This window comes from Vombatus ursinus, unplaced genomic scaffold, assembly GCF_900497805.2.
Source record: "Vombatus ursinus unplaced genomic scaffold, bare-nosed wombat genome assembly UNPS02014812.1, whole genome shotgun sequence".
NCBI classification, from domain to species: Eukaryota; Metazoa; Chordata; class Mammalia; order Diprotodontia; family Vombatidae; genus Vombatus; species Vombatus ursinus.
Window position 1 is genome coordinate 51632680 of NW_020954590.1, and position 27542 is coordinate 51660221.

The 27542-nt window shown below is 37.9% G+C and overlaps 2 protein-coding genes across 4 annotated transcripts in view; one reads left to right on the forward strand and one right to left on the reverse strand.

The window, feature by feature from the left end:
• The first annotated feature begins 201 nt into the window (after nucleotides 1-201).
• Nucleotides 202-27542, forward strand: part of LOC114054250 (DNA endonuclease RBBP8-like) — a 122035-nt gene continuing 94694 nt past the window's right edge. For 2 of the 3 annotated variants that reach the window (XM_027877427.1, XM_027877426.1), the window contains exon 1: nucleotides 26420-26706. The gene's annotated coding sequence lies outside the window, so the exon portion shown is untranslated. Of the gene's footprint in view, nucleotides 365-26419; nucleotides 26707-27542 lie in introns of those variants that run through there. The other variant, XM_027877428.1, reaches the window with a different exon arrangement.
• Nucleotides 25988-27000, reverse strand: LOC114053956 (collagen alpha-1(III) chain-like). The gene is made up of 2 exons (XM_027877086.1): nucleotides 26608-27000; nucleotides 25988-26563 (listed from the first exon to the last, which is right to left on the reverse strand). The coding sequence occupies exons 1-2, from the start codon at nucleotides 26998-27000 to the stop codon at nucleotides 25988-25990; spliced, it is 969 nt and encodes a 322-aa protein (XP_027732887.1).

Here is a 27542-nt window from a genome sequence, read left to right on the forward strand (position 1 = left end):
CGCTGCAGCATGTTGGGCTAACCTTTGATGCAGACTGGTTGAACAGGTTCTGGGTTTCCTGAAGAACCAGTCTGACTGGCCTGTTATGCCAACAAATTCTGGTATGAGTCCATGTTCCACAGACTGTAGAAACCTGCCCAGCCAGTTAAATGAAAGGCATATTAGGTTATCCACTGCAAGCTGAATATATCTTAGATGCAGGAGACCTGCGCACAGCAGGAGTTTCTTAGCATTCTCTAGTGTGGTCCAGAGTGGTGGCTTCCTCCACTGATTTTATGTTTAAAGTTTATAGTTTCAGGGAAAGTCAGTAAAGCATTCTCTACCCTTGACCAAGAGCAGAAATTTTCTAAATAAAAACTGAAGGGTAAGTTCATTTATTTTCTATATTTCTCTATTTTCTGTGCATTCTGAAAAAAGTTTATGAAATTATACTTAAACATAGTGTTTGACATAATGCACTAATTTTTTTTCCTTAAATTGAAGCAGGCTAAATATTAATATTTTTATAACAAAAATACTAGATCTTGTATATATTTGATTAGCTTAAATTAAGGCAATTTGGTATAGAATGGACTTTTTGTTTTTTGCTATAATCTTACAGAGCTGTCATTTTAATTGATCTGGAGAGAACAAGTTCATTAACGTTCAACATCTAATGTTTAACCTTAAGAAGTTACCCATTTCTCTGATAAGGATATGTAACTATAAGTATGTCCACAGGACATATGCATGAATATGTTCCTATTAAATCCAAACTATCACAGCAATAATTTCAAAAAATGTTTACAGCAGAAAAAAAATGTTGGTTTACTTGTGAATCATAAGCACACCTACAAGAACAGTTGTTCCTAGTTAGAAAAATTAAAGAGTGTGGAAAAACAAAGGCTGTGGAATCTGGTAACTGATTAACTATTAGAACTCAAAAGCACTTGCTGAGCTGAATAGAAAGGAATGAAGACAGGTTTTGTCATGCCTGTTAGGTCTGAAAAACTCTTTAGATTAAAAAAAAATGAATCTTTTTGTCAACTGTATTATAGTTAAGACTTATCCTGTTCCCTCTTCCCTTTTATAGCAGCCAGTTTGTTTAGTAGATATTGTCACTATTCAGTAAACTAACAGTTACCATTCTTTACTTTATTTTGATTTAGTGAATGGTAGAGTTCTTTCTCCCCTAGCCATTTATATGAAACAGGATTGAATATCTTCAATGGTTTATGAATTGATCAAAGAATCTGAAGTCCTACAACATGTAGTATTTAAGCAAAGTATTGTCTAGATGTGAAGGAAACAGTTACCTTTAGTATGTCTTGGCAGGACCTTGACTCAAATTGGAGATCATTAAATACCTCTTGTTCTCCCTGTATGGAAGGGATGTTCTCTACTATTAAGGGGACAACAAAGAGATCTCATTTGTAAGGTCTTTAAAATGAACATGTTGTTTAGGTACGAGATACTTCCATTTCTGGAGAGGAAACCTTTGGTTACCATTTAGTCTTCTAATTCTATATATGACTTTTGAGAAACTAACTTCTCAAAAGACACTACATTTTGTTTTGTTTTTTAATTTTGGAGACAATGGGGGTTACGTGACTTGCCCAGGGTCCCACAGCTAGCTAGTAAGTGTCTGAGTCTGGATTTGAACTCAAGTTCTCCTGCCTCCAGGGCTGGTGCTCTACCCACTGCGCCACCTAGCGGCCCTAGACATTATGTTTTGTCTACAAAATGCCAAATGAACTGGTGAATTCAGTTAGAAAAAAAAATCAATTCAATGAAAATTTTTCTTCATTGAAATTTTGGTCATATGGATGAAAATTTCTAATTGACGGAATTTTTCACTTTTCAATTCACTATAATAACACTTGTCTAGAATGTGTGGATCACCACAGAGTACCCTGGTTTGGGTGCTTTTTGCAGAAAGTAATTTAATTCCTTAGAATATGCTCTATTAAGCAATATAGTGACATTGTGTCTAAAACACTACTTAAAATAATAGATTTTGAGCTGGATAAGATCTTGAAGGTCATTTATTTTAGCTGCCTCATCTTCCAGAAGGGGAAACTGAAGTTCAGAGAGGTAAGGTGATTTACCCGAGGATACAAAATAGTAAGTACCAGAGTACTGAACCTAGGTTCTCTGGCCCCCTAACACTGCCTTCCTCATTCAGGACTACCACTTTATTCTATTTTTCATGTTTATGGTCTAAAGAATATTTGGGAACTAGCTTTGGTTTATGTTGTATCTCAGGTTTAATTTAGAGCCCAAATTTCAAATCTAAATCTTATAACTCTAAATTTTCTATAATTATTTTCATTTTTGTGATGGCATTTTTCAAATGAGAGAAACTAGGCTGTTAAAATATCTATTAATCATAGCTTGTTTAATGGTCTTTTTTATTAGTTATTTTGGAACATTTAAAATAAAATTGATGATGTAATCTTTTAAAAATACTTAAAGACGTGAGATCTCTGAATGAATCCATTGTATATGGATAGCTATGTGCATTTTATATATGTATATGTATATGTGTACACACACACACACACACACACATACACACACATGTTCCAAAATGTCTCTGCCTAGACAATTTCCCATATGAAAACATTTTTCCTTCTGCAGTTCTCCATATCTTAAAAAGTTGCATTCTCCCTAACTCAAGATTGCTTATTAATTTTTCTTCTAAAAGCACTTAGAATTTAAGCACTGCAATGCTGGAAGAGACCTTAGAGATTAACCTCTACTTCAACACCCTTATTTTATAGATGAAGAAATAATAATGACTCTGGCTTATATGGTGTTCTATAGTTTATAAAGGACTTCTTTCCCAACATCATTATGAAGTGTGTGGTGCAAATATGATTATCTTCATTTTATGTATACAGAAACTGAGGACTGCAAAACTAGTCTTGGAACCCAAGATTTCAATTCACAGTCCAGTATTTTCTCACCATCATCAACCAAGTCCTTAGAGGTTTTCCCCTTGCCCCCCATACTAATTGTTATACTAGAAGTCCAACATAAGCTTGTTATTTAAGATATATCCATAAGAATGAAAATATGTTATGTTCATTGCACTTCATAAGATAGTGGATCAGTTTGTTATCAGCTCATAGTTTTATCTGCTATTTCCATCATATATAATTATATATATAGTGCTATACAATTGTATAGCATACATACCTGTTGTTATTATTGTTGTTGAATCATTTTTCAGTCCTGTCCAATTCTTCTTCACCCCACTTGGGATTTTCTTGGCAAAGATACTGGAGTGGTTTGCCATTTCCTTCTTCAGGTCATTTTACACAGATGAGGAAACTGAGACAAATACGGTTAAGTGACTCACCTTGGGTCACATAGTTAGTAAGTGTCTGAGGCCAAATTTGAACTCAGGTCTTCATAACTATAGGTCCAGCATTGTATCCACTGTGCCACCTAGCTGCCCCAGCTTGTAATACCTACATTATTCTCAATTGATCTTCAAAAGAACCCTATAAAATACTACAGATTCTCCATTGTAAATATAAGAAAAGAGAAGCTCAGAGAGATCACGAGACTTGCCAAGGACACTGAGTTAGCTGGTAAGTAGCAGAGTCTGAAATGGAACCCACGTCACCTCACTCTAGGTTGAAGGTACTTTCTACTATTACACACTTCCCTGGCCTCCCAGTTCCTTTTTATAATGTCTTCAGTTAACCTCCTCAGGGCCTTTTACTTCTCGTAATCTAAATTTCTAATGCCATCACCTGCTGCTATCATTTTTCTTGCTTATGTAATGGGGGCAAAGAGGTGAGTATCCCATAATCTATGAGACCTTAGGCCATTTGAAGTGAGCCATCTGTTCTGAAGATCAGGGGGCCATGGAAGGGAAGACTCATCTGTTTGCCCTCATTATAACAGGAATAGTGACCTGTGATGTCATTACTACAGAGAACTCCTGGGTAAGCAAACTCTTTTTACTAAGGCAGGTCAACAAGATCATCTTTAACTCCTTACTCTCAGTCATCCCACACATACAATCAGCTGTCAATCCTTGTCATTTCTACGTCTACAGCATCATTTGCATACATTCTTTTTTCTCTATTCCCAATACACAGCCTTAATGCAGGCCCTCACCATCTCTTTCTAGTTGGTCTTCCCGCCTCAGGTCTCTCTTCATTCCAATCCTTCCTCTAGACAGCCACCAAAGTGATTTTCCTAATGCACAACTGCAGTGGCCACACCCCAGTAAAACTATCTCAACAGACAGGCTAAATCAGATGGAGGGTAACTGACAAGTCCTAAACCCATTGGTGAGCTAGGGGGATGTCTACCCTAAGCAAGTGAAACCGTCTCCCTGTGGAATGGGTGGATGAGAACAATTTGTTCCAACAGTCATGAAGGCAGTTGAAGCAGACACTGTGGAGTGCTTAGAGAGCTTGGTCAGACATCAAAGATACCAAGGTCACCCACTGTATCACCAGGCCATAGCCAGTCATCTTGAGTTTGTCTTGCCACTAGACTTCCATGATTCTGGAAGAGAAAGTAAGGATGATGACTTTGTGCAATTCTGCCTCATTTAAATCCAATACATGAGCAAGTCAAGACATCACCCTGTGGTGTCACTAGTCCTCTTTGAAAACAAATGAAGAACAATCACAAATATAAACTCCTCCGACATTAAAGCAGTCAAAACTTGACCCCCTTTTATCTTTACAGCATTATTACACATTATTCCCCTCCACACGTTTTATGTTTTAGCCAGATTATCCTTCTTGCCATTACTCTCACATTCCATCTTCTATCTCCATGAATTTGCACTGGTTGTCTCATGCCTGGAGTGGGCTCTTTCATCTCTGACTCTTGGAATCTCTGGTTTCCTTCAGAATAGCTCAAGTGCCAACATTTACATAAGGCTCTTCCTAGTCTCCTCCAACTCTTAGTGCTTCCCCCTTATCATGTATCTGTTTTGTTGGTGTTTTGCATATAAATTTTTATGTGTCTGCCTGTGTGTGTGTGTGTGTGTGTGTGTGTGTGTGTGTGTTCATGTTGTCTCCCTATGGAAATATAAGCTCTTTGAGGACAGAGGCTGTTTCATTTTGCTGTTGTCTTTGCACTACGAGAGCTTAGTACAGTGCCTGGCACATGGTAAGACCATAATTAAGTGCTCACCAATTAACTGTTTTATTACATGCTTGAGTGCTTTGTCTAGGCATGATGATTTTAAGCTCATTTTAAGCAAACACTTCGGAAACATCATTAAACACTGTATTTGATTTGACTTACACTATTTACAATAAAGCATGGGCTTAAAACTTGAAAAGACCTTAAAGGTCATATAATTCAATCTTCACTTTACTAAAGAGAAGATTGAGGCCCAAAAAGATGATGTGACTTGTCCAAAGTCACACCGATTATAGAAAATAGAACAACTACCAAAGTCTCTTGACTTCTAATCCACTGTTTTTTCTATCATACTTCACTGCTACTCAATTTATAATTTGCAATAAAAAAGCCAAACATAAAAGGACTTAAACTTTAACTTCTGCATTTTTCACAGGAATATAAGTATGGCTAGGTCCCTATTAATACAAATAATGAATCCCCCTGAAGTGGTTGCATGTATTCCAATTTGCACTATTTGAAGTTATAATTATGTAAAATGTAGTAACTGGTTCCAGTCAATGGAAATATGCAGGATAAATTCAAATAATGTGACCACTTCAAGGGATTCATTATCTGCACTAATCTGGGATCTAGCTATATTAAAGCAACTGACTACTTCATTATGTACTTAGTAAAGAAATTGGATGGCTGCTTAACTAATAACTAAGCATTAAAAGATTTCATTATGGAAAGCATATTTGACTTCAACAAATTTGTAACTGGAAAAACTATCCAAGTCTCTTTTCCATGTCCCCAAATAAGATTTAAATCAAAGAATCTCTTGCTAAACTAAGTTTTTACTCAAGGGATAGAATTTTACAGGTTTAGAAACAAACGACCTGAATCTATAAATCATTATTTTAAACAAATGCTATTTTCTAATTTATTCTTTCCAAATTTAAGAAATACTTCTAAAGAACTACATTTTTGAAGTGCTCAGATATTTGTCCTATTAAAGAAGAAACATACATTCAAAATTAATAGGTAGAAGTACTATACAACCTTTTAATATGAAGCTAAATAATTTTTAAATGAATCTAGATATATCTCAATGAAAATTATAATCTATCTAAAATAATAATCTTTTGCATTTAAATAAATATATAGAACCATATGTACATACACATATATATGTATATCTCAGTGCACTAGAAAGAAGAAACATAAAACTCAGTTTCTCATATATGTCCCTAATTTATTACAATGCTCCAGGCAAGTCACAGCCTTTCTAAGCCTCACTTTCATAGACTCATATATATTTGGAACTGAAAAGTACCTTTGAGAGGGGGTTGAACTAGAATCATTATTTCTTTCTTTTTTTTTTTTTTTTGGTGAGGCAATTGGGGTTAAGTGACTTGCCCAGGGTCACACAGCTAGTGTCAAGTATCTGAGGCCACATTTGAACTCAGGTCCTCCTGACCCCAAGGCCAGAGCTCTATCCACTCAGCAACCTAGCTGCCCCTAGAATCATTATTTCTAAGACTCCATACTATAGAGTCAATAAATATGTACTTTCAACATGAGTAGTAAGGATATATAAATTCAGGATAAAGAAAAATTTCATCTTAAGGCATGAATTATATTATTTGGCAGTCTATATTGCTATAAGGCCCTCCTCTAATGTTTCAACATGGTGTGATGTGACTCTAGTTTTTCAAAAGTATGCCAGTAAAATGCAACTACCAAACTGGAAAATCTTTGGGTATGGACCTGGTGTTAGACTACATGTCTACTTTTTAGGAACCTGCCTTGTTCCAGTATGAAAAGGCTTATCACAAGAAGGTTGAAAATTTTGACCACTTGGTGAGTTTTTGGTGGGAAAGGCCCCAAAGGCTCCATGCAATTCATGAAGATTATATGTAAACATATTACAAATAATTTGTGACCAAAACTTGTATTCCTGTGGAGAGAGCACTCACATGTAAGGATATGGTGCCCCAAGTAGGGAAAGGGACCACATATAGTGAGGGAAGAAGGAGGAGGAGGAGGAACAAGCGGAACAGGAGGAAAAGGAGGAGGAAGAAGAGACAGAAGATGAAAAGGAGAAGAAGGAGGAGGAGGAGGAGAAGAAGAAGGAAAAGAAGAAGAAAAAAAAAAGAAGAAATAGCATCCCTTAACTTCTGCTCGAATTGACAATTTGGGTCCCCAAAGGACAGCTAACTACCCTCAGGGTTCCAGAGGTAACTCTAGGGTTGGGGGGGGGGCAATGTTAGATTTAAACATTTTAAATTTTCATTTATTTAGTTAGTTATTTTTCCAAAACCTGGGACAATTTACTTTTTGTCTTGTATAGTTTTCATTTATAATTTCTTAAAAAATAGCTCTGAAAAAACAGGCTTTAAAAACTCCCATTGTGTTTCAAATGGCGCTACTTAACTATACTTTAAACCCAAATCACTCTAGCTTTCATTAAATGGCCAACAATAGCCCCCAGCCCAAGCTTCTGTGGCTCATCCTTTAAGTTCTGATGGCTTAGAATGAGTGTAAATAGCAATTGTTTTCTATTCTGGCCAGAAACTTTGATTGATATTTTTGGTGATGGGAAATTAGGCCATCTTTTGTCTCAATTCTTACCTAACCCTTAGGCATTGCATGAGGTTGTGTCAGACAATGTGACACCTGGGAAAGACCTTAATTTAGAAAGGGCAGTCACCCCCTGCATCCCAGGCCAACCTTAGTCATCTTGCATTTTGTCTTACCACTGAACTTGTGACTCTGGAAGAGAGAGTGAGGCTGAAGAATTTACACAGCCCAGGCTCCCTTAAATCCAATTCACATGAAAATTAAAACATCACTCTTGTCATGTCACTGGTCTTCTTCAAGAACAAAGGAGAAACAATAACAATAATCGAGAAGTTTACGTCTACTTCAATGAAGGGAGTACAACACTTACAGAAATACAGATCCTTAAAGTATTAAGGATAATATTTATTTAAGAATAAATATTCATCTAATTAACCCAGTACCATGGCTGTCTATTTCATTTTGCATTATATGGAGACAGCTTAATACTAGCATGCCTGTAAAGGAAACACTTTTTTTTTTAAATGCATGCATACATTAAAGTCAGACTCTTTTTATTTTGAAATCTTTATAGGTTTTTTGTACTGAATGAAACTTGACAAAAAGATGTTACCTAGGAACCAGTTCCAGAGAGGCCATTCTTCATAATATACACCTTACCACAACATTAAAAATCTACTCAGGTCCACTGAAACTCATTATTTTTTGGAGATACAACAGAATTCAAGTCTAGGAGTCATTCAGATATGTGAATAATTTAAGAACACCTATCTCTTAAGTTTTCACATGATCAAGAACTAGAAGGGACCTTAACTATTACCTAATTCCAAACTCTCACACTTAAAGAGGAGGAGTTTAAGGGATTTGGCTAAGATTATACTGGCAGTATGTTGTTGTTGTTGTTGTTTTTGAAAAGGACCATCGACATCATGGGATGATGTCTTGACTTGCTCATGAATTGGACTTAAGTGAGGCAGAGCTGCACAAAGTCATCAGCCTCACTCTATCTTCCTGAGTCATCAAAGTTCCCTGGCAGGACAAAAGTCAAGAAGACTGGTGATGGTCTGGGATGCAGTGGATGATCTTGGCATCTTTGATGTCTCCCATAAGCCTTCCATAGTGCCTGCTGTATGGCCATTGAAACAAATTGTTCTCATCCACCCATTTTGCCAGGAAAGGTTTTTTCATGCTTGGGATAGACATCTCCTAACTCACCAACAGGTTTGAGACCTGAGTGTTCAGGAGGGCAGCACCTCTGTGTGTGAGAGCTTGCCAAGGCCTTTTCAGGGCTGCTCATCCACTTTTGGTGTCTATCTGATTTACCCAACTCTCACCTGTGACTCCAAAAAGTTATAGAATGTGTAGTAGCCACACCCCAGTAAAACTTTCTCCATTGATGGGCTAACCCAGGTTAAGGCAGTGTATAGTAAGTAGCAGAGATGGGATTTCAATCCTGGTCCTTTGACACCAAATAAAGTGTTCTTACCACTATGTCCTACTCACCTCCCTATGTCTCTTCCACAAATACACTCAGTGTCCATGGTAAAAGTGGGAAGAAAGTTTACATATTAAAGAGTATGATGGTGGTGAGGCACAAATGGAGCGAATACATGCAAACAAGACAATGCAAAACTCTGATGCCCAAAGGCCTCAATGGTCTTTCCAGTTCTTGGAGTATCTATCATTAACAAACTTCTCTTTATACTAGACTATTTAACAAACTTCTCTTTATACTAGACTATTTAACAAACTTCTCTTTATACTAGACTATTTCCTTTCATACTCTTCATCTTACTGCCTTTATAGAAACCTGATTGCCTCTGGAAAACACTACATTCTTGACCATCCTCTTCAGTACTGTATGCTTTTTATATACTCTCCAAATCACTAGGCAAGGAGGGCCTTTTCCCTTTCAGATTCATTCTGACCATACCCCCCCATCTAGATCCTTGATGATCTACCAACCTACAGATCAATTTTTCTCCTTGCTTTTTTAGATTTACTTGATCACCCATTAAGTTAAGTGCCAACCCTGTGTCAGCCAGTGTGCTAGGCAATAGAGATACAAATATAAAGAATGGAACAATCCCTACTTGCAAGGAGTTTATGTTCTAATTGGGAAGACAAGTACCTCTACAAATGTACACAGCAGAGAAATAAGGCCAGGTAACAAAGAATGAATATGAGTACAACCTGACCCTGTAAAAATAATGTCAAGAATGCTAAAGAAGTTAAAGAACATGAGAAGGATTTTTTTTAAAGCTACATTAGGAGAAAAAGGAGGATCAAAAAAAGGATAGGAGCTTTGTTTAGGGTAGATGGAACAATGATAACTGACAACAGAGAGGGGACAGAGCTGCTCATTTCTTACTTGGTTTTTGTTTTCTCTACAAAGAAGAAGGACCTTACACTAGAAATGACAGAATAAAAATGTCTGAGAGGAAGTTAATACTCAAGATAAATAAAGAGAAATAGTAGAAGGGCACTTGGCTACCTTGATGAGTTCAAGTCATCTGGCGCAGATGTAGTTACTTACCCAGGTCTTGAAAGAATTGGCAGATGTAATTGCTTATGCACTGTTATTGACATGTGAAAGACCGCTGAAAATGGGAGTATTGGAGTATGGAGTGTGGAGAATGGGGAACTGTCCTGACTTCCAAAAAAGGGAAGAAATTAGAGTCTACAAACTCTAAGTCAGTGAGCCTAACTTCGATTCTTGGAGAAACTCTAGAGTAGTTTAAAGGAATGGTTGACAAAAATTTAGATAGGGGAGAGGCGCATAAGAAGAGCTAGCATGCAGAACAATCTCATTTTCTTTTTCGATAAGGTTACTAAAACTAGTAAATGAGGAGAATGTCGTGGATATGGTTTGTGAATATAGTTTGCCTAGCTTTCTGTAAAGCTTTTGATAAAGTATCTCACCGTTATTGTGGAAAATATGGAGAAATAGGCATTAGATTATGATATAATCAGATGGATTCAAAAGTGGTTGTGTAACTAGACTCAAAGAATAGTTGCAATGGTCCAATGACAATACTGCAGAAAGTTTCCAATGACATATCCCAGGGATCTCTGCTTGGTCTTGTGCCATTTAACATTTTTAACACTGTCTTGGATAAGTACATAGATGGCATGCTCATCAAATTTGCAGATGACACAAAGGTAGGAGGGATAACTAACACAAAGATGACAGAGTCAAGATCCAAAATGATCTTCACAGGTTAGAGCCTTAAACTGAATCTAATAAGATAAAATTCAGTGTCTCCCATAGGGATAAAAAAAAATCAAATATCAAATTCTCAAGCATAAAGTGAGAAAGGTAGGATTAGATAGCAGTTGTTCTGAAAGAAATCTAGATGTCTTAGTGGACTGCAAGCTCAATATGAGTCAGCAGTGTGACAAAGCAGCCAAAAAAAAAAAAAACTAATGAGATTGTGGGCTGCATTAAGAAGGACCAAGCTCCCAGGAATAGGTAGGTACTAGTGCCACTGTATTCTTTCCTCATCAGACCTCATCTGAAGGATTGTGTTCATTCCTTGGCAACACAATTTAAGGGCACTGAGAAATGAGAATGTCCAGAGGAGGACAACTAGGTGAAGGGCTTTGAGTTCTTGTTATAACAGAATTAGTTGAAGAACTGAACATGTTTAGCCTGAAGAAGAGCAGGGAGGGACATGGCAGCTATTTACATGTATATGCATAACTCTCTTTGAGGAGGAACCAGATTTGTACTGTTTGGCCTCAAAGAGCAGAACCAGAAGCAAAAGGTAGAAGTTGCAAAGAGGCATATTAGACTTCATGTTAAGAAAAAATTTTAATAATTAGATATTAGATTTAATAATTAAGAGTTATGTAGCAAAAGTAGAACAGGCTGCCTCCAGAGGTAGTGGATTTCCATTCCTTGGAAGTCTTTAAGTAGAGACTAGTTGACAACTTACTAAGTATATCATAGTGGAGAGTCTTTTCAAGCATGGTTTGGACTAAATGGCCCTTGAGGTACCTTCTAATTCTCAAATTTTGTGATTTTATATAGAAAATGCTTTATAAAACTGAGAATGCTATGTGAATATTAGCTATTATTGTTATTACATGTAACACCATCTAAATTAATAAGGAAAAGTTGACTGAATTTTTTAAAGATACAGATAGTAACAATAATTATAGAAGACCCTTACAAACCTCTCTCAGAGCTGGGTGGATATAATAGAAAGAAAGAAAAATAAAAAAGAAAATACAGAATTGGCAAAAATTGCTGGAAAAATGAGAGTGGAAAGACTTAGGGCATCTTTTGAATAGGAACATTAAGGAATATACTTTTTTTTTCAGCATCACATGGCATCTTTACAAAAGCAGAACATTTACTCTGGCTCAGAGAAATGATAAATAAATGCAAGAAAGCATAAACACTAAATATATTTTATAAGCCTTGACAAAATTAAAATGATAATCAATCCAGAGAACCAAAACAAAAGATACAGACTTCACACTGACATACTAATCTGTGATTGGATCAAAGAACAAATCAAAGAAAACCAAATACAACATGACAAAGAATGATAATGATTAGACAATATATTAAAGTTTGGGGGATGCAGCTAATGCAGACCTTGAAAGAAAAGTATGTCTCTGCATATAAAAAGAAAATAGAAAAAGAGATGATTATTAAACTGAGGTTACAATCCAAATACTAGAAAATCAATAGATAAACTCAAAAAAGCACAAAAATAGAATTCTTAAAAATTAGAAGAGAAATAGCTCAAATGTAAAAAGCTTTAGAATTGATAAACAAAAATCTTTAGTTAGTCTGATTAAAAAGAAGAGAGAGGAAGAGCAAATTAACAAAAGAAAAAATAAATAAGGCAAAAATCACAACATAGAAGAAATAAAAAGAAATATCAGGACCCAGCATACAAGTATATGCCATCGAAATAGAATTTAAAAGAGGATTGGAAGATTATTTACAAAGAAATAATGTACCCCAATTCGAAGAACACTCGAGATCTTAAACCACCCAGTTTCAGAAAAGGAAATTGAACTAGCCATAAAGGAACTATCAAATAAAAACATCACTGGTCTACATGAATTCACAGGAGAATTACATAGATTTAGAGAAGAATTCTATCAAACTTTTAAAGAACCACTAATACATATGTCATACAAATTATGCTCATAAGGTGAGAAAGAAGACATATCACCTATCACCTTTTATAGGTCTTAATACCTAAATCAGGAAAGAGTAAAATTACAAGAACTATAGACCAACATCATTAATGAACAGAGTTTCAAATTTTTAAAATAAAATCCTTCCAAAAAAACTATGGTAATAGATCTGTCTAAAAACAATTGTTCACTATGACCAAGTGAGATTTATATCAGGGATATAAGGAGGGTTCAAAGGCAGCTAGGTGACATAGTGGATAGGGTGCCTGGCCTGAAGCCAGGAAAACTCATCTTTCTGAGTTCAAATCTAGCCTCAGACACTTACTAGTTGTGTGACCCTGGGCAAGTCACTTGCACCTGTTTGCCTCAGTTCCTCTTCTGTAAAATGAGTTGGAGAAGGAAATGGCAAACCACTCTAGCATCTTTTCCAAGAAAACCCTAAATAGAGTCACAAAGAATCAGGCATGACTGAAATGACTAAACACATACATACACAAGAAGGAAGGTTCAACATTAGGAAAATAATTAAAATAATTAATCATATTACAACTAAAAATATGCCTGGAGGGGAAAATTAGGAACCACAATGATTTCATGACATCTTGATGGACTAATAGCATAGAAATCCCCCAATCACTTGGTGATCTAATAGTGAAAAGTAAGGAAAAATAAAATATAACCAACTATGTAAAGTGGATAGTCTTATCCATTGTTCTAAAAACTATTCCATTGTCGTCCTAGGATAAGAGACACCTGTAGCTTTGTCTCAACCCTGCAGTTTTGTCTAAAAGGACTTCTTTCACAGTTGTAAAAATATTTGGTCACCTCATCTAATCTCTTGCCCTTGAACAGAGAATGTCTTATTATGATAACAAATCCTGCCAGCTGCAAGGCAAATATGAAGGGACCCAGAAGTCCCGCTTTTTCCCTTAAACGATTTTCCCTTTACCACCCTATCTCCTTTGAAAGGCTGCTGCAAGATGCTGCTGATTGACTATGTACTCTAAGTGAACCTGAAAAGTTATAAAAACTATATCTGCACCCTAGGAAGCTGAAGCTGCTATCAGCAGTCTTCCTTAGCATGCAAATACATTTCTTGGCTTTCAGTTTGAACTCTTATCTTTGATGCAAAAACACTGGACCCCCTCTTCCAAGAGGCCTCATCCTTCTCAGCTGAGAGAATTCCATAACAACCTCAAACAACTTAATATCAATAGATTCAGGAAAAAAAAATTAGTTAATATCTCTGAAAACTTATTTATATCACGAGGGACATAGCCTAATAAGACCATACTATAAACCACACATAGTTAGATGAAAAATAGAAAAACTGAACATCTTCTGCATAGATGTTCTTTATGATTTTATTTAAGTAACTATCATATTTGTTCACAAAATTGACAAAATACAATACTCTTTTATGTTAAAAAAAAATCTTGAAAAATATGGGCATGGGTGGAATAATTTTTAATATAATAAAGAGTATATACCTAAAGGGAAAAGTCAGGATTATTTGAAATGGTAAAATAATGGGTAAATTTTTAAATTAAGAAATACTCAAACACTACTGAATTGAATTTGGATTGTCCGGATTTTGCTTTCTGGTCTGAGAGCTATTTAAACAATGTATTTGCATTTCATTTGACTATTTCATGTAACATGGAAGACTATCCTAGAACTTGGCTGATAGGACAAATGTTAAAAAAAGATCCTTAGTCAGTTCCTGTGCAATAATGCAAGTATCTTCCTCCCCTCCTCCCCAGTTTTACTTGTCTAGGTGTGGTGGATGTTTACATCTTTGATATGAATAACATGCTGTTCTAGTTTCACCAGTAAAGCTTAAGTGGGAAAGTTTAATGAAATTCTCAACAGTTCCCTGCAATCATAACTTAGATTTTAATACTGGAACTAGATCCAAATGAGTAATCCTACACCACATTTCCTTAGGGGAAGAGCCAAGTGATTATGAAAAAACAAATAAGAGTTAGAGGAAGACTTCCTTTTTATCAGATGCTCTTGACTATGGCATGTCATCTCACTGGTTTAAGAACTCAGTGTTACTAAAACCAAGGTTTAGTCCATAGGTAGCTTGGCTAGTTTCAATCCATTCCATAACCACAGGCTTAATCTAGGATGTACCTTTCATCAGAAAATGAACTGAGAAAGAGTTGGTGGGTGCCCTCATGCAAATCAATCATCACTACTGGAAAACAACTTTAGTTCTATTGACCATGTTAGTAATGTCATTTTTATTTACAAATGGTAGCATATTATTAATATAACTTTTTGGCCCATACAAAAGAAACTTAAAGAGTTTAGTTTTCTAGGAATGACTCTCCAACAGTGACTTTGGGTGTCACTTGAGTTTTTTTTTTTTTCCATCTCATATGGCATTAATATCATCAAATATTTTTATCTATTTTCTAGTCAACAATTTCTCTGAATTTTAACTTATTAGCTACATTATCAAAAATAAATTTGTCAAGAAATTTACTAGGTTATTTCCATAAACCCAGTTTTTTTTGTACAAATATAAAGCCAAAAAACCTGCTTTTGCTTGCTAGGTTTGATCCATTCCCACAAAACCTGAGAGGCACTGAAACTTGATCTTCTGTGAGAAAGTTATTTTCTGATGTGTTCTACAACTAACAGTAAATGATCACCTCCTAAGTTTGTTTACTAGTTGTTAAGGTGCTGAGCCATAGTACATTACATTAGTTAACATGAAATCTGAAAGTACTGTTATTTCTAACACTAGTCTCTATGGTTTTATCTACTTATAAAGGAAATACAGTATATTTACAACTTAATGAAAATAAATGGATCACATTGAATTCTCTTGGACTCAGTCTAAGGGCACTTAGTTAATATCTCTGAAAACTTATTTATATCATGAGGGACATAGCCTAATAAGACCATATTATAAACAAGGCACACATAGTTAGATGAAAAAACAGAAAAACTGAACATCTTCTGCATAGATGTTCTTTATGATTTTATTTAAGTAACTATCATATTTGCTCACAAAATTGATGTAACTTTTAAAAAGATGGTTGGGAAATCTATACTAAAAGAGCCACAATTTCTTTGGTTATTTGAAGTGATGTTAAAATAAGTTCCATAGATATCTTCCAGGGGTGGGGAACCTTCGGCCTCAAGGCCACATGTGGCCCTCTAAATCCTCAAGTGCAGCCCTTTGACTGAATCCAAACTTCACAGAACAAATCCCCTTAATTAAAAGAATTTGTTCTGTAAAACTTGGACTCAGTCAACAGCCTGTACTGAGGCCCTAGAAGGCCACATGTGGCCTTGAGGCCAAAGGTTCCCCACCCAACCTTTAATAATATGAATGGAAAAGAGAAAGGACATAGGGTACAGAACTGCTGTAAGTAAGCTATGTAAGGCACATTCCATTGTGCAGTGCTAGACATCTAGAACTCTCCCTCGAAAAGAAATAAAAATCACCAATTTTCACCAATTTTCCCATACTTTTAAGATCCAGATCAGATTCCTGCTAATATATACTTTTTCACACTGGGAGTTGAGTATTTCAGAAAATAAAGTTATGTAAGTGATTTTTAATTACTTAGAACAACCTGTGACAAATTAACATATGAGTTTCTTTCATCTCCAGGGTGAAGGATTTAGATTAGAGAGCCTCTCTTAAAGTTCTGAGGGTCAGGCACCTCAGCCCAAACAAGAACAAAGAACTTAACTTCCTGATCAGTACTCTGGGTAGTAAATCACGCTGGCAGCTTCCGGAGAGACCCTAAGCTGGGTCAGACAGGACTGAGGATTCTAGAGCCTAAAACAACTCATAACAACACTCCTTGGAAGGCTTCTGCTCTAATAATACCAGCAAGTTTACCAAGCCACTGAGCTAAAAACACACTGTTTGGCAGAATCAACAACTTGATACAGCTGAGAAGGCCTTGCCTATTAGTCTTATGTCTTCCCATGTATTCTACTGACCTCTTTGCTATCACTCACTCAAAACACTCCATTTCTTTACTCCAAGTATTCTCACTGGCTGTCCCTCCCAAGTCCCTCCGCATCAACATCTCCTGGCTTTCCTGACTTTTTGCAAGAAGCCTTTCCCTCAATGCTAGTGCCTTACCCCTTATGGAAGGACAAGGCAAAGCATTAGTGCCTTCTTCCAATTTCAGGGCAGGTAGGTGACACAGTGAATAAAGTGCCAGGGTACCAGGCCTGGAGTCAGGAAGACTCATCATCTTGAATTCAAATCTGGCCTCAGACATTTACTAGTTGTGTGACCCTGAGCAAGTCATTTAAACCCTGTTTGCCTCAGTTTCCTCATCTGCAAAATGAGCTGGGGAAGGAAATGGCAAACCACTCCACTTCTTTGCCAAGAAAATGCTAAATGGGGTCACAAAGAGTTGGGCGTGACTAAAATGACTGAATAACAAAAATTTCCAATTCATCCTGTATATGTGTGTATGCATAGTTGTTAGTCTAGCATGTTGTCTTTCCCATCAAAATGTGATATCTTTGAAGGCAGGGATTTTTTCTGCCTTTCTTTGTATCCACAGTGCTTAGCACAGTGACTGGCACATAGTAAGCACTTAATACTTATTGACTTGAACTGACTTAAAACTGACTCTAGCTATAGAAACACTAGTTTTTGTTGTTAGTTTGTACTCAAGTTATCAAACATTGCTTGCATTCCTTTGAGAGAGAGGAAAGGAGTTCAGGAAAAAAACAGCTTCTTTTTTTTTTCTTTTTACCATTATTAGTACACACACACACACACACACACATACACATCAATATACATTCAAATTTTCATATAAGCAAGCCAGTAGAGTGAGCATCTAGGATTTGTTCAAACAACATACGTAGGCATCAATAAAAGCATCTCCATACAACTCTATTAGTGTCCCCAGCCTGACTAAAGGCACTCCATTCAGTTTCATACCTACCCAACATGCAGCCTCTGAAATCATACTAATATCCAAAGGGCTGATTAATTATGTCTTACTATGTAAACATTTCTGTGGTGTGCAAGAATACAGAGACCACTGATAAGCATGCTTCTAGTTAGTAATCACTTTCAGTCATTCGTTACTTAGCTACTTAAGAGATTCTATCTGATGATACATCTCAAACCACTTATTCAAATGAAAAAGAAACACTGAAAAGCAGACCAAGCTTGAAAAAGGGCTTCTTTGTGTATTTGTGAGATGTCTCCTATAAAACCAAGCATGAAGGGCATTCCACTACAAATTATGTCCACATGGGACAGCTAGAGGAAAATCATATCTTTATGTTTCAAAACCATTTCACATTTGCTCAGCCATCAGATATTTACTGAGTACCTGCAACATTAAAGACACTGCTTGATACAATAAATAAAGCAGCACAGTATATAACCAGTACAGGGCTTGCTGTATTATCTCCACCTATGACATACAACAGTCAGTCAACAAGCATTTTTAAACACCTAGTATGTGTCAGGCACTGTGCTAAGTGCTTAAAAGGGAAGTAAAGGGAATAAATGTTTATAGAGTGCCTTCTGTGTACCAGGCATTGTGCTAAGTGCTATCTCATATGAGACTCACAACTCCACAAGGTAGGTGCTTTTATTAGACTCATTTTACAGTTGAGGAAACTCAAGCAAACAGAAGTTAAGTGACTTGCCCAGGCTCCCATAGCTAAGTATCTTAGGCCATATTTAAAGTCAGGGCTTCCTGACTCCAGGTCCAGATAAATCCACTGTGCTGCCAACTGCTTCTAGTCCTCTGCCTTGATATAAAGAAAGGCAAAAATAATCTTTGGTCTCAAAGACCTCACAGTCTAATGAGGGATACAATGTGAGAACAATTCTGTACAAACAAGAAATAAAAATGTATCAAAAGAGAGAAGGCAGTAGCATTGAGGGAAGCTAGGAAAGGCCTCTTGCAAAAAGGGGGATTTTAGCTGAGACTTGAAAGAAGCAAGGAAGGAAATGAAGAAAACATCCTAGGCATGGGGGATAGCCAGGAAAAAGCACAGTCAGTAAATGGAGTATCTTAGGAACTTCCGAGAAGTCACTCGCACTGGATTACTAAGTACATGGAATAGAGGGAAGTGAAGTCAAGATTAGAAAGATAGGGAGGGACTGGGTTATCAAAGCCTTTACAACTAAATAGAAGATTTTATATATTATGAGTCTGGCTATAATGGGGAGCCACTGGTGTTTAGGAGGTGACAGTCAGACCTGCAGTTTATAAACATTGCTTTAATAGGAGAGTGAAGGATGAACTGTAGTGAGGAAAGCCTCAAGGCAGAGAGACCAGTGGAAAGCTTATTGCAATAGTCCAGGTGTGAGGTTGATAAAGGCCTACACCTGGGGCATGGTGGTGTCACAGGAGAGAAGGGAGTGTATACAAGAGATATGGAATCAACAGGACTTGGTAAGATTGAGATGGAAACTGAGAGTGAGGAATAGAGGATAACACCTAGGTTGCAAGCCCTATACAGTAAGAGGCAAATTAGAAAGAAGGGAGAGATTTAGGGGAAAAGAATGGGGTCAGTTTTAGACATGCTGAATTTAAGAAGTGCATCATGCAGTTAGAGATTCAAGAGTGGAGGTCAGGAGAAGGGTTAGGGCTGGATAAATAAATATGAGAATTATCTGTATAGTGATGATCATTGAATCCAGAGAATTTTGCCTAAGTTCATATAACTCTCAGGGGGACAAACATTTCAGGTTACAAAGGAAGAGTTTTAGCTCCTTATTTTGTTACTCTAGTATCTTCCAGAAAGATAGGAGGATTTAGAGCTCCAAGCCACCTCAGGTATCATTTATTTTTTAATAAATAAGCATTTATGTGTAACCCTGGGCAAGTCACTTAACCCCAATTGCCTAAAAAAAACAACAAAAAAAAAACCCCAAGCATTTATTTTCTACTTCTCCCAACTCCCCAAGTACAAAAAAAATTTTTTTAAAGAGAAAAAAAAGCCCCTTGTAACAAATAAACATAGTCAAGCAAACCAAATTCCCAGTCTCCATTTCCAAAAAAATCTATGTTTCATTTTATACCTTGAGTCCATTATCTACCTCATCACCTGTCCTCTAGCATCATGATTTGTCATTGCATCAGTCAGAGTTCTCAAGTTTTTTGAAGTTGGTTTTCTTTAAAATATTGATTTGTATTAATTTTTTTGTCCTGGTTTTTCAAGTTTAGTTTTTTTTCACTAAGACCACGGTAACATAATGTTATTTTTAGTCTGGATCAATTTAAGAGCCCACAAAGAGCAAGATACACTTACAAGAAAAATATGAATGGGAATATGATTTAATTTCAACATTCAGTGCTGAATAATTCCATTGATATGGTAACTAAGAATTGAAACAAGAATAAAACCCAGGAAGTGTTTTGATTGAATTTTGATCCTAAAATATGTTAGGAATGACAACAACACGTTGTTTCCTTAACCTTTCAGCCTGAATAATTTAATCAGGAAAAGCAAAGGGCCAATTTCTGAAACCAGGGTATAATTTTTCTTAAGTTGTTTTAGAATAGGTTGAGAGAACAAGAAATCTGTGAATATTTCCAATATTGCATATGGAATACAAATTTGTGTGTGTGTTTATATGTGTGTGAAATATCATTAGCTGAAAAGTTTTAGCTCTAGGCCAACAATGGAAAATATTAATTAGCAAGTACCCACATTAGTTTTAAAAATATTACTTCAATATTTTAAGGACAATTTAATATCTATGATTGTTCTCATTCCACTATCATTGATTACAACCATTCTGTGCCTTCATAGATGTACTACTGTGGCTTAAAAATTAATCCCTTATTGTGATTAATCTGATGATAATGAACACGTCCACATTTAACTAGGCAGCTGTGTTGGTCTTCAGAAAATAGTTTATTGCTGAGTTCAAATTCTTAAAGCCTTTTCAGTTTAGTGGAACTTGCTAGAGCTCACACTTTGATGGCATGGCTTTTGAGAACTCATGATCACTTCCATGCCACAATAAGAACATTCAAGGACATTAGTGAAGTTTAAGAGATTACAAATCTTTTCTTTTAAACTATATTAAAAAGGCAGTGAACCTTGAAATAACGTGCTCTTGTGACTGACAATTTTAATAACTGAATCACAGAATTTGGAAGAGTTGGAAGAGATCTCAGCAGCCATCTAGTTCACTCCATACTTGAAGGAATCCTGTCTATCTCATTCCGTACAAGTTGTTACCTTGAAGCCAACTTAATCTGTCTTCTTGAGTTGCCATATTTTCCAGAAACACTGGACCCAAGGTATGCAGGAGGCCCTGAACAAGTCAAGGATGAAACCCTCCTCTGAGCTGACATTATTCATTATTTCCACCCCTAAGTGATTATCCAATCTCTGCATAGAGACCTCTAAAGAGGGGGAATCCATCACTTCTTGAGGCAAGCCATCCCACTTTTGGACAGCTCAAATTATACTGAGAGCCAAGTGTCAGCAATTTGTTTGCCTTTGAATATTCTACTCCTCACCCTCTACACACTGTTGCAAACATTGTTTCTACAGCTTCTATTATAACATTAAATCCTAAAAGACATTGTTTAAGGGTATAGTGGGGGTAAAATGCAGGAACTAGGAGTCAGAACAACTGAGTTTGAATCTTCATTTGTTATAAAACATTTATTTGACAAATGGCCCTCAGTTTCCTCATCTGTAAAATGAGTTAGTCTAGATGACCTCTATCAGCTCCAAATTCATGATCCTAGAACTCATTTCCAGTTCCTTCCCCCTGCCTCAAGCAGTTATCCTCTTGTCTTATTATCACTTTCTTTCTGTCTGCCACAGTGCAAATTGCCCTAGTGCATAACTCACTTTAGGAGATAAAAGCCCTCATTAGTTTTTCTTATCTTACCCTTAGGTCATAGTCTTCTTCATACCTGGTTTACAACCCTTGTAGTGTCGAGTTGTTTCTCCACTGAAGCCCTTCCCTGATACTTCATCATGTCCGAGATGGGATCCTGAGCTTGCAAAGGCTGGGCAAGCAGAGTACAAATTCTGGCAGGTCCCTCCAAGCTTGAAAAGCTTTAAGTCTGGCAGGTGACAGACTGTAATCTATTGTGGATCAACTAGCCAGGCCAAGTTTGAAGGGGAACTATTCACTAGGCTGGCCACAAGGTGACACATTTTGTGCCTACAACAACACTTTAAGACCATAAGTTAAAGTTAAAGAGGGATATAGTCTGATAATAATAATGATGATAATAGTTTATATAGCACCTACTATGTGCTAGAGCTAAACATTGTGCTAAGCTTTTCATAAGTACTATCTCATTTGATCCTCACAACCAACCCTGAGTTGTCATCTTCTAGTTGATTGAGTCAAGTCTGACTCTTTGTGACCCCATTTAGGTTTTCTTGGCAAAGATTCTGAGGTAGGTGCTACTATTATCCCCAATTTACATTTGAAGAAACTGAGGCAAACAGAGGTTGTGACTTACCCAGGGTCACCAAGTTAGTAAGTGTCTGAGGCCATATTTGAACTTAAGACTTCCTGACTTCAGACCTAATGCTCTATCTACTGTACCACCTCGATGCCTCAGTCTGCTTTGGGGGGGTGTGAGCCATGGGGGATGGAGAGTGGGATGGGATAAAATCCACAGCAGTGAAGTCATGAATTTTTTAAGAAATGAAGTAAATGCCTAGTAGAGTGTGGTAAACAGTGAACATTCAAAATTAACTTACTGTGTGCAACCTAAATTCAGAAGAGTTAGTATCTTCTATACATATATGGATATACACACACTTATATGTATATGTATTGTTTAGTTTTAAGCACTAGGGATTAGATTTGACTGCTTAAGTCAGGATTTTTCAATGTACCAAATGGCACATAATAACACTAAAGCAGTAACTCCCAAACTTTCTCTGTCCCCAAGGGAACAACTGCCTATACGTGTACCTCCAAAATGATAAATGGAGGGAATATACTTCAGCTTCCTGGGACAAGGGGGAAAAAAGAGGAGGGGAGAATGTTTGAATTCCAGAGAAGGAAAATTCGCAAAGCTGAAGAACTTCAGTCATTGATCTCAATTCTAAGTTTTAATGAAAAGTTAACATAATTTACTTGCATCTTACCTGATCTACCTGTATCTTAACACTTTTGTTCTATTACCCCCCAAAAATCATTGATATATATGAATACAGACAGAATTATCTTTTTTCATTTCTTTAATTAGTACTTCATTGTATTCATACAAGTACTTTACAGACATTTAATCAGTGAATTACAATTCAAATCTCAGTTCATTGGATTTTTGGGGTCTATAGCCCTGGTTTTCTTGAGAAATCACTATAATTCCAACACTTCCTGATTTTTATTTGTTGATTTTTCCAGACTACTCATGCTCACCAAGACATAAAATAATACAACATTCATGGAGAGCAGGCAGCTAATATTACTAGTACCTGCTTTACAAATAAGAAGAGACTCACAAGTCTGTGAGCACTGGGTTTGGAGTCAGAAGATCTAAGTGCAAGCTGACCTTAGACCCTTAGCTGTGTGACCCTGTGCAAGTAATTTAACCTCTGTTTGCTTCAGTGTTCTCATCTGTCACATGGGAATAGGACCTACCTCCCAGGGTTGTTATGAGGATCAAATCAGTTAATAATTGTAAAGCACTTAGTACAGTGCCTAGCACCTAGTAAGCACTGTATAAATGTTAGTTAGCTATTAGTATGTGTATAGTATTGTGCTAGGAGCTATGGAGGATGTAAATGTAATTGGATAGATGGTTCTAAGGGAATTTACAATCTGATGATTTGGACTTTAATGGGTATGAATTTTTATTTAAAGACTATAGTCCAAGTAGTGTTTAATGAGGACTTCAGGCTTCTATTTTGCCTTTTACCTTGCTTCTGGAGAGGTCACAAAAAAAGGGCTTAGAAATTGCATTTGTTTTCCCAAGCCCATGTGGCCTGTAAGTTACCTTCTTCACTCTTGAAGAACAGTTAAGAAACTGCTTCTTACAATAACTTCTCAAATGATCCCTTTTTCTTGCTGTGAAACTAGTCATATAGAATTTAGTTCCAATTAGATGATGGCATTACAAGCCATCTTACTTAAAGATGCATAACACCTCTACTAGAGTACCTGCTAGATGTACTTCACCTTCCCATGTTACTGTCTAAGCTAAGAGAGGACAGAAATTAAGTACCCCACCCCCAAGAGAAAAAGACTGTCTTAACTCTGCTATGTAACATGCAACAACCCAATTAATAGTCTTTCCTTTCTTAATGTAAAGCATTTTACTCCAGTCCTCAAAAATACTTAAGATTTTAAAACTTTTGCTTTTAAACTTTGCTTAAGTTTAGCAAAAATAACAATTTTACATAAAGAACAAAATAACTATTATATAGTCAATATTCCTTGGCTTAATTTTGGTTATTCTTAAAGATAGAAAGCATTTTCTTCACAAGCAAGGTGGGTGGAAAACATTAAAATCACTTTAAATCAGATAAATCTTGCCATAAGTACTATAATGAATACTTTAGACCACAGCATAGAACTATTGTACCATAGTTAAAAATTTTTACCTTTTCAAAACATACCAGCTTCCTTAAGGTTCTCATTTTTCCTCAAATTAATTATTTCAATATGTTCTTAGCAAAATTTATTGGGTTTTGAGATACTGAAATTCTGCTAGGTTCTGTTATATCAAACAACTTAATCCTTCTCTGGTCTATAGATGTAATAGTCATAGGAGATTAAAAAACCAACTCAAAATTGTCAAAACAATTGTGTCCAGTACCACATAAAGATTATCTCCTTTTAATTTTCTATTTGGTATTGGGCTCATTTTCTCCACATTTATGTAAAGCAATATATTGAATTTAGAAAGATTACTTTCTAAAATAACTCAAACAACTTTTGGGCTAAAGCTTAAGGAAGATGGTACACTGTAGTGAAAAAGTCAATGAATATAATAAAGCCCTTCAAAATTAGGCTCCAAACTCCTCTTCCAGACTTATCTAGTAATCCCTTTCACACATACCACCGTGCAGAGCCAAATTGGCCATCTTGGGGGCAGCTACCTGATGCAGTGGATAGAGCACCAACTCTGGAGTCAGGAGGACCTGAGTTCAAATTTGACCTCAGACACATAACACTCACTAGCTGTGTGACTCTGGGCAAGACACTTAACCCCAGTTGCCTCATATTAAAAAACAACAACAACAACAACAACAAACAAAAAAACAAAAAGACAAATTGGCCATCTTGCTCCAGGATACTTAAAGCTTTTCACAACTTGTCCCCCCAAGCCTGGAATGCACCCCCTCTTTACCTCTACCTCATAAAATCCCTAGCTTCTTCCTATGCTCACCCCAGATCATCTCAGCATGAGGTTTTTCCTGACCACAACCACCTCACCCCCAATATATTACCTCACAGTTTGTGTATATTTTGTGTTTATTATTATATATTTTATAATCATATATGTACATATATGTCTCTATATATATTCACATTAAGTTCGTTGAGGGCACAGACTGTTTTCTTTTGTGTGTGTGTGTGTTTTTTTTGGGGGGTGAGATGGGAATTGGGGTTAACTGACTTGCCCAGGGTGACACAGCTAGTAAGTGTCAAGTGTCTGAGGTCAAATTTGAACTCAGGTCTTCCTGACTCCAGGCCCATTGCTCTACCCACTGCACCACCTAGCTGCCCCTTGGTTGTTATTTTGAAATTTATCCTCAAGGCCTAGCAGGGTGCCTGATCCCTAAGAAATGCTCATTGACTGATTTAATTTGTAATCAGAAGAGCTGGGATCACAATCTGACTCTTGTCATTCACATTACACTTCTTGGGGCTTCAGTTTCCTCAACTGTAAAAGCATTTGCTTCAGTTATTATGGGGAATCAAATAAGATAATGTAGGTGCATAAAGCACTTCGCAAATCCTTTATCAAAATGTTATTCTTGCATACAAACTTTAAAACCTCTTTCAGCTCTAAGATCCTATGATTCCCCTAACGAAGGGAAGAGTTCTTGACCTTTTTTGTGCCATAAACCTCTAGTTTGGTGAAGTCCATGCATCCCTTCTCAGAAGGTCTTGGCGTTTTTTTTAAAAAAGTTTAATTCATAAGTGTAGGAAATGCTAAATTTCAGTTAATGGTTAATGTAAACGAGAAAGATTTAAGTTTTGTTAAGAGTTCATATTTTTTTTCCATCCAAGTTCGGATACAGATTCCAGGTGAAATACTCCTGCGCTGAGGGGTTTCTGCTCCCTCCCAGGCATCACCAAGAGGCCTCTGCCATCACCTACTTCCGAGCGAGCTCCAACTCCCTCATCCGAACCGTTAGCATTAAAACATACCGCACTGGCCCGCGCACTCGCACGTCTGGGAACCCCCGGCTGCCCGCTCGCCCTTTTATAGAGGGGCGAAGGGGCGGGGCCTGGCGCGAGCCCCGGGAACCTAGCCCCTGCGGGGGGGAGGGGAGAGTACAGGGGAAGCCCAACCTCGTGACGTCTCGCGGCGTCCCCAATGAGGGGGTGGGGCCGACTCAAGCCGGCTCTTTGCAGCTCGCACCAGCTGTCTTTCCCTCCGCCTCTTCCCCTCCTCTCCCCTCCCCCTCCCCCGCCAAAAGCGCGGGCTGGCCCCGGGGCCGAGGTTCCGCTGGCCGGGCTCGGACGCCGGGGGAGGGGGGGAGTGGAAAGAGCGAACGCTTCACTCCAGCGCCCAGAGGGGCTCTCCTCTTTCACCGGGACCGCTCCTCGGTCCTGCAGGCGCCCAGAGATCTTCGCGTGGAGTCCGGCTGCCCCGCGTTTCCCGGGTCTTTCGGTCCCTCTTGCCCGGAGTTCCCCCCACTTCCGGTGGAGGGGTAAGAGGCCACCCCTCCCTCCCCCCAGGAGCGCGCGCTGGGGTAAGTTGTGGGTCGGCGTTGGGAGTGCGGGGGAGCGTGCGGGGGAGGGGGCGACCGGGTGCCCGGGCTTCCGCGCTGGGATCCGGGCTTATGGTTGAAAGCGACCACCGAGAGTCCACCCCCTGGTTCCACGCCTTCGTTTTCCAGATGAGGAAACTGAGGCATAGAGAGGGGAGGGCCTGACCCCGCCCCTTGGCCGTGCCCGGTCCCTGGCGGAGGGACCTCCCTAACACCTCTCACGCCCCCTTCCCTCCCACGCTGGCGGGGCTGGGGCGCGGGACCCCGCTGGGGCATCAGCGGGACGGGTCGCTAGCCGGCCACCCCCGATGAATGGAGCCCCTTGTCCGGAGCGGGCTTGGAAGTGACCCCAGCACGAGCAGCCGGGCCCGGTGCCTTCACTCAGCCCCGCGTCCCTGCGTGTCCGCTGCGACCGGCGCCAGGTGGAGTGGGGAGGACAAAGGGTGGATCAGAGGATCTCCTGACAGCGCTTCTTCCAGGGCAGGCTTCCCTTCTCTTTTCTTTTCTTTTTCTTTCGGTCTTGTAAAGTACAGAGATTGTCTCTTCTCTTTTTCTTCTCTTTCTTTGCACTTCTTCCCTCTTCTTTCTTTTCTTTTCTTTCCTTTCCCTCTTTGCTTCCTCTTCTTCCCCTTCCCTCTTCTCTCCCCCTTTTTCTCCTTCCCCCATCTCTTTTCTTCCCTCTCCCTTTTCTCTAAACCCCTTCCCACTTCTCTTCCATTCTCTTCTCTTTCCCTTCTTCCACTCTTCTTTTCTCTCTCTCTTCCTCCTCCTCTCTTCTCTTCTCTTCTCTTCTCTTCTCTTCTCTTCTCTTCTCTTCT

What these genes read in the sequence shown, in the direction of transcription:
- LOC114053956 (XM_027877086.1), bottom strand. Translation starts at nt 27,000, where the DNA reads ATGCCCCAGCGGGGTCCCGCGCCCCAGCCCCGCCAGCGTGGGAGGGAA. An exon ending in GACCGAAAGACCCGGGAAAC is followed by an intron (nt 26,564 to 26,607) that starts GCGGGGCAGCCG and finishes GGGCGCCTGCAG; the next exon opens with GACCGAGGAGCGGTCCCGGT.